The sequence below is a fragment of the Podarcis muralis genome, chromosome 4 (genome assembly GCF_964188315.1).
Source record: "Podarcis muralis chromosome 4, rPodMur119.hap1.1, whole genome shotgun sequence".
Classification (NCBI taxonomy): domain Eukaryota; kingdom Metazoa; phylum Chordata; class Lepidosauria; order Squamata; family Lacertidae; genus Podarcis; species Podarcis muralis.
In genome coordinates, this window is record NC_135658.1 from 54,758,161 (window position 1) to 54,774,208 (window position 16,048).

Below are 16,048 nucleotides of genomic sequence, written 5' to 3' on the forward strand. Positions count from 1 at the left end.
GGAGCAGGGGTATGAAACATTGAATTTGTCATGAAAGTTCTTCCTTCTTCGTGTACAGTGGCACCCTGGCCCTGCTCTTATTCCTGGAGGAAAGGGGCAAGTGGGACCTTATAAAGAGAATAATCAGATCATGGGAGTGACCTGTTTCTGTCTCCGCCCCCTTGACTTTTATCTGTGTTGCCAGCTTGGCATAGTACATTTTTTGTAGGGATTATTTGAATAGTCTCAAGGTCTCCTGGGTTTGTTTGTGTTACAGTTTGTGTGCCATTTTAGCTCCCTAAGATTGCTACAGAATTAACATTTGAGTAAGAAATAAAATGTGAAATACTAAATTCAAACAACATGTATTACTGGTCTGATAAGCATAATGTTTTGATAAAGGAAACAAAGACAACATTTGTCCCTTGTTGATTTCTGCAGGGGAGTATAACACTGTCCTTGAAGAGTACTGTAGAAGATGGATGTACATCATTGATGGATCAGCGCTTTCACAATGCTGAACAATCCTTTGCACGATTGTTAAATGTTCTAGATCCATCCAACCTACAGGTAATAGGGAGAATGCCATGGTCTGCTCAAGATAAGTTTTACCTTCTGTATATGTTTACGGTTCTTTTAAGCATTCCTAAGAAAAGGGTAAAGGTTAGTTTTATTAAGTACATCCACTATTATATTGTGCTAAGTAATTGAAATTTCTGGAAAACAGAACCGGAAATATGCAAAATGGTTTTTCAGTGACTCTGAAATCCATCTTCCAGGTTTTGTGCATTTTGTGTAGACAAAGGGAAACTGTCTTTCTAATTTCTGTGTCATAGTAAATTATAAAGGCAAAGTAACTTATTTCTACAATTCAGTTCTCTGTAAGGCTAAGGGTGGCATCCAACATTAGAAATAATCAGCATAAACTAATTGAAATCAGTGGGCAGTTACTTAACTCCATTGATTTCAGTCTACTCTTTAGTACGACCTGGTTGAATATCACCCTAGGTGTTTGCAAAATGTTGGGTTAAAGATTTATGAACAAAGTAATCTTGTCTAGGATAGGGATCAGATGCAGTTGAGCAGACAGAAACTGAATGTATATAAAGTACAGGTTCCAATGTATACAATTCTTTCTGTCAAGTTTTGTTAACTTGAGGATGTGATTTTTAATGACAACCCATTTTTTCTTGTCTTCTCTTTATTATTATTTTTTAAACTTGATGCAGCCATTGAAGTTTGCTCTTGTTGATTATGTCATCATCCTCTATGGCTATGCTACTGCTCTCCTTGGAATAGGGCAGCCTGAGGTAAGATTCAAGCTATTACGTGTTGGCCAGGGCCCTCCTGCCAGTGTCTTACTAGAACAGTGGGTGGCTGCTGACTTAGCTAGCACAGGAACTAATAACTTGTTCCCATCTAAACTGTTTGCAGGGAAATGCCATCTTTTTTATTTGTAACAAATTTCAAAACTTGAAATCATGAAGTTGAACCCATATGCAAATGTATTGTATAAATAATCTTCTTCAGTTTGAACAAATATTTCATCCATATGTTCAGTGAGTTGTGTGCAGTCATGGGGATATTGTTTTATTTAAAACAGAGTACGAAACTCAAGAATCCAAGGACCTGTAGGCAAGGAGTCGGGAAACTTAATGACATGACATGACATGACATGACATGAGACAGAGATTATGTAACATTTTTATCATGCACTAGGGAAGTCCACATTTAAATTTCAAAATCTAAAAGTAGCCTACTTCTGCAGTTCACGTCACTATGGTGGAAATTTCCAAGAAAAACTTTCAATCATGCATAGTTCTGTCCCATAGGTGCCTATATTTTTTGCTGAAATGCAGTCATAGAAGGCAAATGTATTAGTTTATTTTACTCCGGAAGCCTTTTGTATCCTTGTGGTATTAGTAGCCTTTGTGGTATACTGTACGTATTGAAAACAAAAATGGGTCTGATTTACCGTATCTACGAAGGCATCAGATGTCATTCTCAAAATTCTCAACCTCAGTTATTTCAAAATGACTTTACCTTTATGGTAAGCATTTAACATGCTATCCCAAGAAGTCTTGAAATCTCCATCGTGTGCTGTAACTATTTTTGCTTTATATTTCTTTTGCCTTTTGCTGTTTTGATTGTGTTTGAAATTATTATCAAACCGTTTCATTTGTTTTCAAAGGAACTAACCAAAGCCAAAGACCATTTCAATAACATAATTGAGAAGTATGAGAAAGTGAGATTTGATTGCTTAGCACATTATGGAATTGGAAAAGTATATTTGAGACAAAATAGGTGAGTATAATATGTTGATTTTAGAAATTGAGCTCATTTGTTCTTTAAAAACCTGATCACTTAAATACCTTGTCTGAGGACACTTCTTGCACCTCTTGAATTTGTCCATTTCACATTTACTCTGATCGCACTAGAGAAGAATAGTCAGAGTGGAGGACCAAAGAGGACAAAACTTTTCTATCATATGTGTGAACTCTTAGGGAGGAATTCAGAAATTTCATTTACCTATTCAGTTGTCCACTAATACCGCTCTCCAGGAAGGCAGGCTTATTTGAGATGAAATATATGTTTAGTGAGAGAGTTAAAAATATGCCTGTGGCCTTTGATCAAATTGGAAAGAAATGTGATAGTCAACAGTTTTGCTTGATGGCTTGCTGCTGTTTAAGCTGTAGGGGTCACTCATAATCAAACCTCCCTCTGTATTGACCCCTGGTCGAGGAGTTTGACTTACAGCATGCAAACCTCCCTCTGTATTGACCCCTGGTCGAGGAGTTTGACTTACAGCATGCAGTTCAAGTAACATGGGGTGGAGAAGACTCCCCCATGGAGTCTTCTGACAAAGAGGGATTCTAAGCCAGTCCTGTTGTGCAGGCTGCTTTTGCTTTCCGCTTCCCCTCAGTGGCTGTTTCCCCCCCCTAGCAAATGGATTTCTAGTCCCTCTGATAACTTGTGAGAAGCTGCCTGGATTTTTTGGTCTAGGGCACGTCCAACAGGTAGATTGTGATCTACTGGTAGATCACTGGACATCTGTGGTAGATCACTGACTTTCCTCCTCCCTAAAAAAAGCTACACAATTTAGACCTGAACCCCTAAAAAAATGGGCCTTCCTGTTCCCTAAAAAAAAAAAAGCTCAACAACTTTGACCTGAAGCCCCCAAGAGGGGGTAGATCACTGCCAGTTTTTAACACTGAGAGTAGATCGCAGTCTCTTGGGAGTTGGCCACCCCTGCTCTAGGGAAAGCAGCCGTTGCCAAAACAGATCAGGAAGCAAGCAAGATGAGTAAACAATCGCAGCAGCCCTCACCGCTGCACTACTATGTCAAGGTGAGGGGAGAGTGAGCATGCTTAACTTGAGCTGCCTCTTCATTTTGAAAAGGACTATGGAATCCAGAGTTGATGTTTACCTCCTGTTAGAAAGGCATATGAACCTACCTGGCCCCTGAGATCATCTTCTGAGGCCCTTCTTTGTTTTCCTCCTCCTCAAGAGGTCCAGAGGGTGGCAACACGAGAACAGGCCTTCTCTGCAGTGGCTCCCCATCTGTGGAATGCTCTCCCCAGGGAAGTTCGCCTGGCGCCTTCATTATACACCTTTAGGCGCCAGGCAAAAATGTTCCTTTTTAACCAATCAAGTTGACCTGATTGACATCCTATACCCTTTTAAAATGTGGCTCTTTTTTGAGGGGGGTGTTAATTGGGTTATTGTTCTTATTTTGATTTTATATATGGCAATCTTTTCTGTGAACCGCCCTGAGACCTCTGGGTATAGGGCGGTATATAAAATAAATAAATAAATAAATAAATAACCAGAACTAAAAATTAAACCAGCCACAATTACTTCCCATTTTCAAATTGTGTTTGGGGTTCTGGGGAGAGGAACGACACTCATATTTCATTGGATTCCTAAACACGAAACATGCTGACACTAGGGATGCTTGGATATAGCATGTGACATTGAGTCTTTTGGCGTACACGATAGGTTTTCAGAAGCTCTGGACCAGTTTTTGAAATCAAAGACCATGGTTAGTCATAAGATTGTGCCTGGTGTATTGACGTGGCCTACAACTTCCATAGTTATTGAAGAGACAAGAACAGAAAAATTTCAGGTAAGTAAGATTGTTACCCTGTAAAGCTAAACAAAACCAAACCAAACCCAGTTTGTATATCATTTGTGTGGTGGCTGTCCAGGATAAGTTCTGTCTATAATCTGAGGACTACATCAAGGAACAAATTGGTAAAGCAGAGAATCTTGCATTCATCTTCAGTGGAGGTGAGCGTGTTTGAATGTGTGACTCTGTCCATCCTTTCCGGTATAAAGATTGCCCTTAGCAATTGGGGATCTAAATACCTGCTAAGGGTCCCTGAATGGCAAGGAAGTCTTTTGAATGACTTGCCCGCTGCACTGAATATGGGATCTTTGTAGAATACCTCGGTTAATCAGCTGAATTGTACTGGCATCAGATGTTGTATTTAGGTCAATTACCATTCACTTATTTGCACCTTCATCACTGAGATTGCCCCTTCCTCACAGAACAAAATTAAAGAGCAATAAACCCATTTGCTTTGTTTGTAGTTTGACAGCGGAATAGACTACTTTGGAAACCTTCATTAGAGGTTTATCTACAGAGCTTGGGTGGCCATCTGCCAGAGATGTTTTAGCTGTGATTCCTGCATTGCAGGGGGTTGGAGTTGATGCCCCATGGGATCCCTTCCAACTCTATGATTCTGTGAATCTATGAGCAGTACTGTGTGACTTCATCTCGCATCACTGTAGTCAACTTTGAAAGCCTGGCCTCATACAGATGGGTTGAATTCTTTCCTACCTAACAGGCAGCCTAATATTCTGTGGGGTGGCAAACAATAGATAGTGGAAGAAATTGAAAGTCGAGGAAATGATGAATATTCAGTATTCTGCTCGATGAGACTGCATTTATAAACATGCACACTTGGTAGTACAGAATTTCCAGGGAAGATGCTACAATATTTAACTTGCTTTGCTGCTTCATAGGTTATATTGCAAGATCACATTGAAGAATGCAGATTTCCTCCAGCTCCACATGCAGTTTGTCGCTACCAGCAGTGCCAAGCGCAGAAAATAAAAATCTATTTTAGCGACCCAGATTTCAAGGTAATATGAAGGTTGTTGAAAAGGATCTTCAGATACTTTTAATTTAGGTGCACTTTCTCTTAAGAGGCTTATGCGAAATATGTTTTGAATATTCCTAATATAAATGGTGCCTTACTGTTGAACTCACAGTGCTCACTTATCTGTGATCTCCAAACTTTAGGGTTTTATACGTGTTACCTGCTGTGAACAATGTAAAGTGGAGTTTCATGTAAGCTGTTGGAAGAAGTTGAAAGCAGCAAGATATACAGATAAAACTGAAAAGGTAACACCAAATGTTTAATGCTTTACTTCTGTAGCCTCTGTAGCGAAATCCTACCCACAAGTCCTTTTTCTCACACCCACAGGACTTCCTTCGAGAGCTATGTTTCACTCCAGATTGTAGCGGTCTCATTTCTAATATTGCTGTCTTCAGCTCCTCTGGTTTAATCAAATGTGAGGTAAGAATTGATTTCTGGCTGGTATTTTTTATAATATAAATACTAGAAATGGAATTAGATGAAAAGAAACCTTTATTATTACCTGCATTGAACATTTCCAAATTTGTTGTCATACTATATAAATTTCATTTTCGTTTCTTTGCTTTGACCTAATGTCAAAACAGTATTTTATTTTCCACAATTATAATAAAGCACTGTTACGGAAAATAAATCTTTGAAGCTCCCATTTTTCTTTTCTCCTCTTAGTATGAAGATAAAATAAAAAGCAAGAATCCTCCAAGGCCCATTGTTAAACAGGAATGCACAAGGTAAGTTTCCTAGCTAGTCATATAATACTAGCAGTTCGTTTTCAGAGCGGCTGACACAAGATGGTAGTCTCATTGAAGAACATGGGGGTTTGTATCGCCACCTGTTGTCCAAGGCAGGAAATATTCAGAGTAGGGTAAGGGAAATTGGCCAAAATGGTCTCTATCTTGTTTTCTGGTTAAGGGAGACTTTTGTTTGCTGGAAAGACCTTACTGGATACAATCCTGAATATATATTTGGATACTTGAAGGCCTGTTCGCATTTAGTGTTGTGATGGCCTTCACATAAGGATTGCTGCTGGATTACGTCTTCATGTGTCTGCTATGATTGATACAGTCAGGCAGCTCTCTTTCGGGAGCTTCTGTCATATATTAAAAATAAGGAGACTTATTTTTCCTGAAAGAGCAGTAGTCTTGAATATTTACATTTCAACTGAAAAATGTCCAATTGCTTTTAAAAATAAAAGGCTTCACTTTAAGTTGACGGTGTCAGTTCTAGGACCCTACAGAAAAAACAGGAGAGGAAATTGAAGAGGAAATTAATGAAAGAAGACACTTTACTGTCACTAGGGAACTTTGCAGAAGTGCTTCACACAGCAGACTCTATATCAAATGATGACAGTGATAAAGGTATGTGACAGTAAATACCTGTATTGAGAATACCTTGATTCCCCCCCCCCCCCCCCCCGTGGGGTCCTGCGTTTCTGTTATGTATCTGGGCATTCACGGTTTTGTTTTTGCTTTTTAATCTTAGGGAGCGGTGGTGGTCTTGTTCACAAGAATTATTTTGCTGGGGATAGAGTCCTGCAGCTTATTATGCAGAATTTTGAGAAAATACGGAGAGGCGTACATGATGGCTTCAAACTTCTTAATGAACTGTTTTCGTGGTGGGTAATTGGCGAAGCGGATCACACACGGTTTTCAACAAACTGTGTAACCTCAGTTGAAGTAATGGATCAGATTGTAAGCTCCGTAATTGACAAAAATAATAGAGTGGCGACAAGAATTTTTGTTCATGTTTTAAGTGAGCTTGAAGAAGTGGATCCTAGACTACACGACTTAATGAAACATCTTGATAGTAATGGTAAGAGTAAGTTATTTGTGGTTATACTGTAACATAAAACTGAGGCTTAGTTCCATAACAGGGTTTTAACTCTTGAGCATTTATCTATTAGGCTTGTTCACATTACATATGAGAGCTGGCTGCAATTGCAGCTGATCTGGAAAATAAAAGTTAGGAACTGGATTTGTAAATAATTCTGATCAACAAATCCCTCTCTGTTTATATTTATAGTTAAAGCATAAGGTTGTGCTTTAAGTATCAAAAGCAAGGATATAGGTAATTGGAAAATTTATGCCCTTGCTGGCCAGCACTGTAATTTCCTACAATATTGATTTTGATCATTGCTGTTTTCAGTTTTTTACAAGCAAGATTTGGGTAGCAATCATTACATTTCCAATGCGCTTCTTGTTCCTTATTTTTATTTTTTGTACTAATTTCCAAGCTTTATTATGCTCCTTTAATATTCTCAAAATAGTCTCAATATATTAGACTGCACATGTCCTGCTTAGAATTGTTTGCTGAGAAGAGCAAGATGCTCATTCGTTCTTCACTCTTAGCCAGGCATAGGCAAACTTGGTCCTCCAGATGTTTTGGGACTACAACTCCTATCATCCCTAGCTAACAGGACCAGCGGTCAGGGTTGATGGGAGTTGTAGTCCCAAAACATCGGGAGGGCCAAGTTTTTGGCCATTAAATCCTGCCGTCCAGTCAGCGCTTCCCTGCGTAGTTCTGCTTGGGGCTGTCCTGGGCAGGAAAACAGAGTCACAGCAGTCCTGCCGTCCGTGTGAGATAGAGGGATAAATCAAGTCCAGAGACAGTTCGTTGCTATCTCTAAAAGTGTTTATTTACACAGCAATAAATCCATCAGAACTTTCCGGCATCTCTCCGGTGCTTAGAGCACACGCAGCTTCTTTGCAGTGTCTTTCAGTCTAAACTGAAACCAACTCTCACAGGCAACACAGACAAAGCCTGTGACATACGGCCACTCCCCAGATACAGGACACCAAGGAGTTTTAACCCTGTAAACTCCAAACTCCACAAAGTTTGCCTATGCCTGCTTTTAGCACACCGCTAGTTTTGCTTTTGCATCTTTGCAGTTTCTCATACTGTTCAGGCAGACAACTTTATGACAGGTGTGTGGATCAGTTTTGTTTGTGGTTACTTTGTGATAGGATACTTGTATCCATAGCCAGCTCTCAGTGGGCTCAATCTAGATGGACTTTTCATCTGGCAGAGGCCTTTATGGATGACTTGGTGGGAGGAGAAGGAGGTGATTTTCTCTGAGTTTCCCTGCACACACACTACATTCTGTGCTCTTCCAGATGGTCCCACAACCCTCCAGAGCAGATTTTCAGAGAGGAGGGGAATTGGTGAAAATGGCTTCCTCCTTTCCATTAGCAAATGCCTTCACTTGATCAGAAACCTTTCTGTGAACAGAAGGGTATTGTTGGATACAACCCAACAATAGTATTCACAGCTTCCCTCCCCACATATTGCAAAGAGCAATGGCTCCTAGTGTCGTTGTCCCTGCCCCAGCTTTGGGGTGGGCGCTGGTAATTTTAACAAGTTCCAGATAATGAGTTTTTCACTATACTATCCCCCATCTAGTTGGTCTAATTCTTGGAGATCTACCCCAAAAAATGCTTCTTTGAAATGTAAGCAGGTCAAATCCTTGTGTATGTCTGCCCTAGAGGGCAAAATATATTCTGTGATGTGAATCCACTTTTGGGTGTTATAATTTATATTTATTTTTGCAGGTTTAAAAGCTACAAAACAGTTTTTTGCCAAGTATGGAACATGCATCTTACAGCTTGATCTTGACTTCATAGCAGTGCTGTGGAATGAGAAATATGGCATTAAACTAGGCAGGGAGTTCACCTGCACATCTCCAGATATGATAGATGAGCTGTCGTTGATAGAACTTCGGTGTTTTTTATGGCTCTTAGAAGAGAACAGAGAGAATTTTCCATCTCTCCTTCAATACTTAGATGACTATTTTGATAACATGGGTAAGTATACTAGGATGACCAAAGGGAGTTCATTATCTCTTTAACTTTATCAATAACTTCTATAGATTTTTGTGAGGGGAACAGTGGTGGGCAGCAATGAAAGGATTCAGACCAGGTGAATTGTAGGTTCTGTGCAGGTGGTTCAGCCCACATGAGGAGGGAAATGCAAAACCCCATGTTCCATTACCCTTCTAATTTCAGTCGTGGGGATATGCTGCTTTCTTGATGGGGCGGGTTCTGAGTTTGTTGCTGTGTATGGTGGTTTATGTATTCAATATCACTTTAGTCATAAACATGTACAGTCGTACCTTGGTTCTCAAACAGAATCCGTTCTGGAAGTCCTTTCAACTTCCGAAAAAGTTCAGAAACCAGCCAGTCAGAAGCCGCGTTGGACGTTCAGCTTCCCAAAAAAGTTTGCAAACTGGAACACTCACTTTGGGGTTTGCGGCCTTTGGGAGCCAATATGTTCGAGTCACAAGGCATTTGAAAACCAAGGTACGACTGTACTGATTTCAGCAGGACATAGACAAGTTTCTTCTGATTCAGAACCATTGGCTTTAAGCAGCTAAAAATATACTGTGTTGTAAGAACTCAGGCCTCTTATCAAAGTACTGTAATTATTTGGCCAACATGGTTAGATATCTCTATATAGTATAATGATTTAAAGCATATGCACAACCACGAGAGGACAGGGCTATTTACTAAAGTTATGGCGAAATTGTTCAAAACTGTTTAGAGCTTTGTGCTTTTGTCTTAGATTTTTGTTTTGTTTTTTAAATAAAATTTATTTTAAAAATAGATAATCGGTATACTGTAATAAGGAAGGAAGAGAATGCAACTGCCTCAGTAAGTTTTTATGTTTATCCCTTTCTTGAAATTGAAGCAAATACATTGCAACCAGAACCCTTTCTAATATACTTAGGTAGAGCATTCCCCTTATATTGCACTGCTGCTTTTATAACATACATTTATTGCAGAGTTATAGCGCAGTCCAAGCCCACGGTCCACTGGGATGAGAGAACTTTTCATTCAGGAGATTTTTGGCTTTGCCAGCTGGGCCAGGGCACAAGTCTCACCGTAGCTGAGCCAGAGATTTGCCCGAGTGCCCCTCACCACAGCTCAGCCAGTGGGACTTCACGCTAGTGAAAGACCCCCAAAAGGGGTGTTCTGAGGTGCAGTGGGGATGATAACATGGCATGGAAAGACTTAAACCTGTTCCAAACCTCTTTCAGCCCAGTCACGGGGTATTGGAATCTTGAGTATTCACCAAATTTCTGGTGTTTATCATGTTGCTTATTAGCTTGTTAGAGACACTGTGTCTTTGCTGACATGGCTTGTCCTGCAGACCCTTCTTCTTGCATCCGTTAAGGGACCCTTCGTACGTACACAGCAGGGCATGCAACGTCGTCGTAGGCTCAACAGACTCCTGCAAAAACCTGGGCAAACCAATATCTTTTTCCACTTAGCACCAAAATAAGTAAAGCGATAGCACCAATCTCATGTCTGAGGGAGGAGCATTTCAAAGGGGGAGGTACCACCACACGGCGATCATTTAGTTTTGGTGTTTGTCATCATGATGAGCTCTTATTGAAATAGTTATACATGGCGTCATGTTGCTCTGAAGGGGAAAAATAGAAAAGAAATGAGGAAACAGACGTAGGGATTTTGTTTCCTTGCTAGTGAAGGTGAAGAATGGAAGTAGAATGTGCAAATAAAATAAGCAGTGTTATGGTAATATTTTTTCCTGGTGGTAGTCACTACTAAACCATCTCTTTTTCTGCCTAGAATAATACTATCAAAGTTAAAAACAGAAACCGAAAGAAGGCAAAGGAACCAAAGGTATATCTTTATTTCTTTAAAGGAGTCCATGCTGGTAGAATGCAGCAAAAGAAGCAAAGCTAGTAAATGCCTATTCAATTTCTTCTCTCTTTCTAGACTTCCTCAGGCCTGGTTCACATGCCAAGTTAGACCATAGCTGATGTTTAGCTAACTGAAATGCGAATGAGCAGTGTGCTAGTAGTGCATGCTGCGTAGATGTCCCTACTTTGCCCCTCCCATGTCCCTGGCCATGCCAGGAGCAGCAAACCACAAGCCTTGGCTTCGTCACATCCTCTAAAGCTGGGCATGTGATTTGCCTCTCTCCAACCAGGCCATGACCAGCAAGCCAAGAACAGAGCTTGGTTTACCCCTTGTGGTTTGATGTGAAGGAAGCAAACCTTGGGCCCAGGTTCAGGCGAAACAACAAGGCAGGTATTGTGGCATGTTGCTCCTGGCATGGCCAGAAGTGGGGGTAGAGTGAGACTCCTGAGCAGCATGCACCAGCTCCTTAGTTTTTAATCAGTTGGGGGAAAGGCCATAGCTCAGTAGGAGGAGGTGGGACTGGTCATGTTGCCTCTCAAAAATCATGGAGACCTGCTGCTGGTCCATGTGGATAGTAGTGATCTTGTTCATCCTAATAGTCTGTTGTGATTTAAGGCGGCTTCTTGTGTTCCTGTCCATTATCAACATAATTTTGCATACAAGCAGAACAGTAGATTTGGAGGAAAATGTATGCTGCAGGTTTAAAGAGTCACTGTGGATTGAGTAGTATTTTCCTGCTTTGTATTTCTAGTTTTGAATAATAGAATTGGGTGTGTATCCAGCTGCATCCCACTGCTGCTAAAAGGCTCTCTGCTCCAGAGGTGGCTCCTGGGGATAGAAAGGAGGAGGAGGAGCTGGTTTTCTCTAATTCCCCCTTTCTCCTGCACCTCCAATGCCAGTGCCACCTCCCATGTTGTTCCAAGTGGTCTTCCTATCCGTAGAACAGATTTGGAGTGGGTGGGAGGAGGGGGTTTAAGAGGGAAGCAGTGAAAATGGCCTCCCTCCTTCCTTGAAGAGAAGCTTCACTGTAACAAAGAACCTTCTGTGAGTGGAGGGCACAGTTGAATATTGTGGAGCAATCTACTTTTCTTACAATCACACTGCCAAACCTCATTTTTTTGGTGGGGGGGCATTGAATAAATGTGAACTAGAGAAAAAAGATTATATAAACAAGTCTGTTGAATCCTGAAGATGGATTACTTCGTTTTAAAATTTTACGTGTCATTATGTAACAAGTTTCAATTCTTTCCTTGTTGATTTAGTCTATTTTAGTCCTGTCTGGTGGAGTTGGTACAGTAACTCGAGAGGAAGACAATATATTTTCAGAAGAAAGCACCTTGTAAGTTCTGGCACAAAAAATGCATGGAGCACGCTCTTGCCAAAACACCTTTAGGCTGCAATCCTAAACTAACCTACCTGGAAGTATGTCTGGTTGAACTCAATGGGACTTACCTTTGAGAACACTAGTGCACTGTTAAATTCCTTTGACTCCAATGAGAGTGTTACGCATGTGCCTCTTTTTTTTATGGCACCTGAACCACACAGTGACGTTTTATAGAAAGGAGATTTAAGCCTTTGAACTGCAATTGTCACAGTGTATTTAAATAAAGAAAACTGAAAAATAAAATTTACTAATCAGACAATAAAATTGTTAACCAGGCAGCTTGAATTTTACCCTCTTAGTTTGGGGGTATTAGATGTGAACATCTTAATTCCTCATTGTTAAAACTTAATGTTTTTCCAGTGTCTTGGGAGACAGAGATACCTGAAAAATGTTACTTTTGAGAAATGAAGCCCTTGTATTCTTTCTTCATCTATTGATTAAATGAGTGACTGAGAATAAGAGAGGTGCAATATGGGTTTTTCTGTGGACTAATTAATTAAGCCTTATGTCCCTGCAAATAGTTTAAGAACAGAATCCATGACAACTTGCAAGTGCAATGTGCCTTGTAACCAAGTTTAAGATGTGCCATGATAATATTTAAACATGACGAATTCTATTTATTGAACCTCTGTCCTCCCCCCCCCCCCCCCGAGGAAATCCTTTACTCCAGATTCAAATGCTGCTGGCAGTTCCAGAGACGCATTGTTATAATATTCCTGTTAATCTCTGCCGTTGTATTTTTGAGAAGCCATTACAGAGAATATCCCACATTAATATATCTCAATGTTCCATCTCTGATGACATAACAAGGATGTTCCTATTGTAATTCCTGGTGGGATGAATTGAATTTAATGGTCAGACAGATAGCAAATAGAGCATTTATTTGCAGATATTAATGAGGTAACCCGGAAAGTACATACTGTTGCCCTTAACAGCTGCAAAATATCCAGACTATGTCAGTGCTCCTATTATTTACTATAAATTGTACAGCTGAGGTTGTTTTTTTATTGTCTTAGTTTATTTTTATTCTAATCTTCATCTTACGCTTGAAAGCATGTCTCTTTGTTATTGTTACGGCCTATGCCTAAAACAAATAAAACGGCTGTTGAGCTTTTTATTGTTCACTGTGGGTTGGGAGCTTTCCATTCAGAAGGAGCTTGCTCTTCTTAAAGTCTGTTCTTTGTCTTCCCAACAGTTTTATGAATCCACGTGACCCTTTCAGAATCCCAGATGGTCTTAATGAGCATGTGGCAATATTTGAAGCTTTGTATAATAATTTTTCCTCCGGTAGCAGTTACCAGAGAATTTTGGACAATTACCCAGACCCAACGTGTGAAAGCTTATATGAGTATGTTTCCATTTCCTTTTCCTTCTTTACTTTCCAACAAACAAAAAAATAACGAAGGTAGAGCTGGGGTCCCTTGGATATAGGCATCATCCCCATTCCTAGAGGAGGAGGAGGACTGGGATTTAGAGTTTTCTCTCGAGTCTGCTCCCACCCGAGCTCCCAAATGGAATCTTTAACTCCCCTGGGTTTCAAAAGCAGTTTAAGGATTGAGCACATAGGTGCTAGCAGTAAGGCATAGGAACAAGAGCTTGTGTTTCAGACTTTCCTGACGTTGAAATCTTCCTATGATTACTAATGGTTATACTTGGGTACTGATTACTCAGCACTAACAGAATTCTCTTGTTTCCTGACATTTACTTCTATCTTCTTGCTGCCAAAGAAAGCAAGAAACGTGGGAAGTGAACGTTTTAGGGGACAGGCATTGGAAATACGATGGGGCACTTCCTTTCCCATGTGTTTCTTCTCTGAGGCGTTCCTCTCTTTTGTGTGCATCTCTAGTTCCTTTTTCCTTGACATATTTGCACCTGAAACTCATGCAGTTTTAATCATTGCCACCCAAAGCATTGACTCCTGCTTGTTCAAGTTGGCAAAGGTGTTTAAAAATGCCTGTTGGTCCCTGGTGAGGGGGAGACAAGTTGGCATGATGGTCTTGGGCATCATAAGTCACGGTTTGGTGCTTAGGGTGACAACATTATTCTATCAACTTACATAAAATAAAATGTTGACGTGAGATCGGAAGGTGTTTTCAAACCTCAAACGTTAAATGAGTTGTGATCGCACAGCTTCCTCTCGAACTTAGATATGACTTTGATTGCTTTCACAGCTATTTTTCTCAAATCTTGGAAGAACATGGCCCCATGGAAATTGATAATCCACTGTTAGTTGGAGAGTATGAACACTTTCCTGCGGACACTCGTAAAATAGTGGAGGATGCTGGTGGTCTGAAATCTTTCCTTCTGGAATCTCTACGTTTTGTTATGATTGGCAACCTTATTGGCTTGATGAAGCATTCGGTGATGCTGAAGGAAAATGCGGATGTCACCGGAGCTGCAGAAAGGACTAAAAATGAAGAAACTTCTTCGGCAAGCCTTCATAGTCAAGAAAACAGCAAACCACGTTTAAACCCAGCTGCTAAAGAGTTCCAGCCCACCTCATATATTAACAATCCTTATGTGTCAGTATCTACTAATACTCCAGCCCATGATACTCTGGAATATATGACTACCAGCCATTCCACTTTTAGTCCATTCGTTCCCACATACTCCCTTTCCACTCCGGTAACTGACATGATAGCAGCATCACTGCCTATGCCAGATGCCTCTTTGCCTTCAGCTTTACCCCAAAGCCACCCAATATTTCTGAATGAGATTCAATCAGAATATCAGAATGAGAGAACGTTGCCAACGATTCCTGAAATGCTAGATATTTTGGAGCAATCTAATTATATATATTCAGATGCTTTCCTTGATAGTGACCCAGAAGTGACATCAAGCGAGGATGGTGAAGATATTCTTGTGGCGAAAGATGAGGTGCAACTGTCAGCATTGTCTGACATTTGCTCTTGTGAAAATAATCCTGATAACATTGAGAATAATAGTAATGAAGCTGGATGTGACTCTGTTACTAAAATAGAAACCACTAATAAGTCTGCAGCAAGAAACAAACCCCGTTCTAGGATGATTGCTATTCAGGTGAGAATAATAAGCTGTGCACAGTATTCGTTGTGGAGCTGTTTTTGTTTTTCTGTGTTGCATGTATAAACTCTGGAGTGAGTTTCATTGGTGTGGAATATCAGTTTGCTTCTTTCAGTGCCTGTTCGCTTGATAAAGAATTTAATTATAGACATGTTGTCTGTAATATGCTAGCTACATTTGCTATGTTCATCTCAGTGTGCAAAGAAGTTTCTTCTTTTAAAAAGAGATTGGGAAAGCAATATAAATTACTATTACTAATATTTTTTTAAATATCTGTGTTAGACTTGAGAGTCAACATGGATGTAGCTTTCAAACATGGTACCCAAAACTAAGTTCATTAGGTGGATACAAGGCCATTATCGCAAGTTTCCTTTGTGCATCTGTATCATCTGTGACTATGACTATTTTGACTATGACTATGACACACATGACTATTTTGCTATGTGAAAAGCTGTTGCCAGCTTCCTGCATGATAATGGACAAAACAGCACATGATATCCATGTATAGCATTACTCATGTGTCCACCCTCTCTCCCTTTCTACAGCTGTATTCTGTGTATGAAAAATGTGTGGAAGGTGGTTTTCACTGGAGCTAAATAGTGTGTTAAGATTAGTGAACTTCTAGAAAAAAGTGGACCTGGAATCAAACTTGCTTGTTTTCATTTTGCATTTGGCCCTATTAGCCTCATATTGCTTAAAGAACACAAATGTAATTTAGGGAGCAGATTTCTGCAATGTTTCTATAAGGCAGCTTCCCAGTTTCCAGTAGGGATACCCTTTGTGCCTGGAATGGCACCTGGCTCTAATGACCTTTAAGGCTT

General features: G+C 40.2%; 1 protein-coding gene across 3 annotated transcripts in view; it reads left to right on the forward strand.

Moving 5' to 3' along the window:
- Positions 1-16,048, forward strand: part of TTC3 (tetratricopeptide repeat domain 3) — a 63,363-nt gene that overhangs the window by 27,444 nt on the left and 19,871 nt on the right. For all 3 annotated transcript variants that reach the window (XM_077927332.1, XM_028727150.2, XM_077927334.1), the window contains exons 18-33: positions 421-549; positions 1,209-1,289; positions 2,171-2,283; positions 3,979-4,105; positions 5,008-5,127; positions 5,288-5,389; positions 5,472-5,564; positions 5,811-5,872; positions 6,363-6,499; positions 6,624-6,953; positions 8,690-8,941; positions 9,741-9,787; positions 10,727-10,780; positions 12,064-12,140; positions 13,381-13,533; positions 14,357-15,224. In XM_077927332.1, coding sequence (XP_077783458.1) covers positions 421-549; positions 1,209-1,289; positions 2,171-2,283; positions 3,979-4,105; positions 5,008-5,127; positions 5,288-5,389; positions 5,472-5,564; positions 5,811-5,872; positions 6,363-6,499; positions 6,624-6,953; positions 8,690-8,941; positions 9,741-9,787; positions 10,727-10,780; positions 12,064-12,140; positions 13,381-13,533; positions 14,357-15,224 — 2,745 coding nt within the window. The remainder of the gene's footprint in view (positions 1-420; positions 550-1,208; positions 1,290-2,170; positions 2,284-3,978; positions 4,106-5,007; positions 5,128-5,287; positions 5,390-5,471; positions 5,565-5,810; positions 5,873-6,362; positions 6,500-6,623; positions 6,954-8,689; positions 8,942-9,740; positions 9,788-10,726; positions 10,781-12,063; positions 12,141-13,380; positions 13,534-14,356; positions 15,225-16,048) is intronic.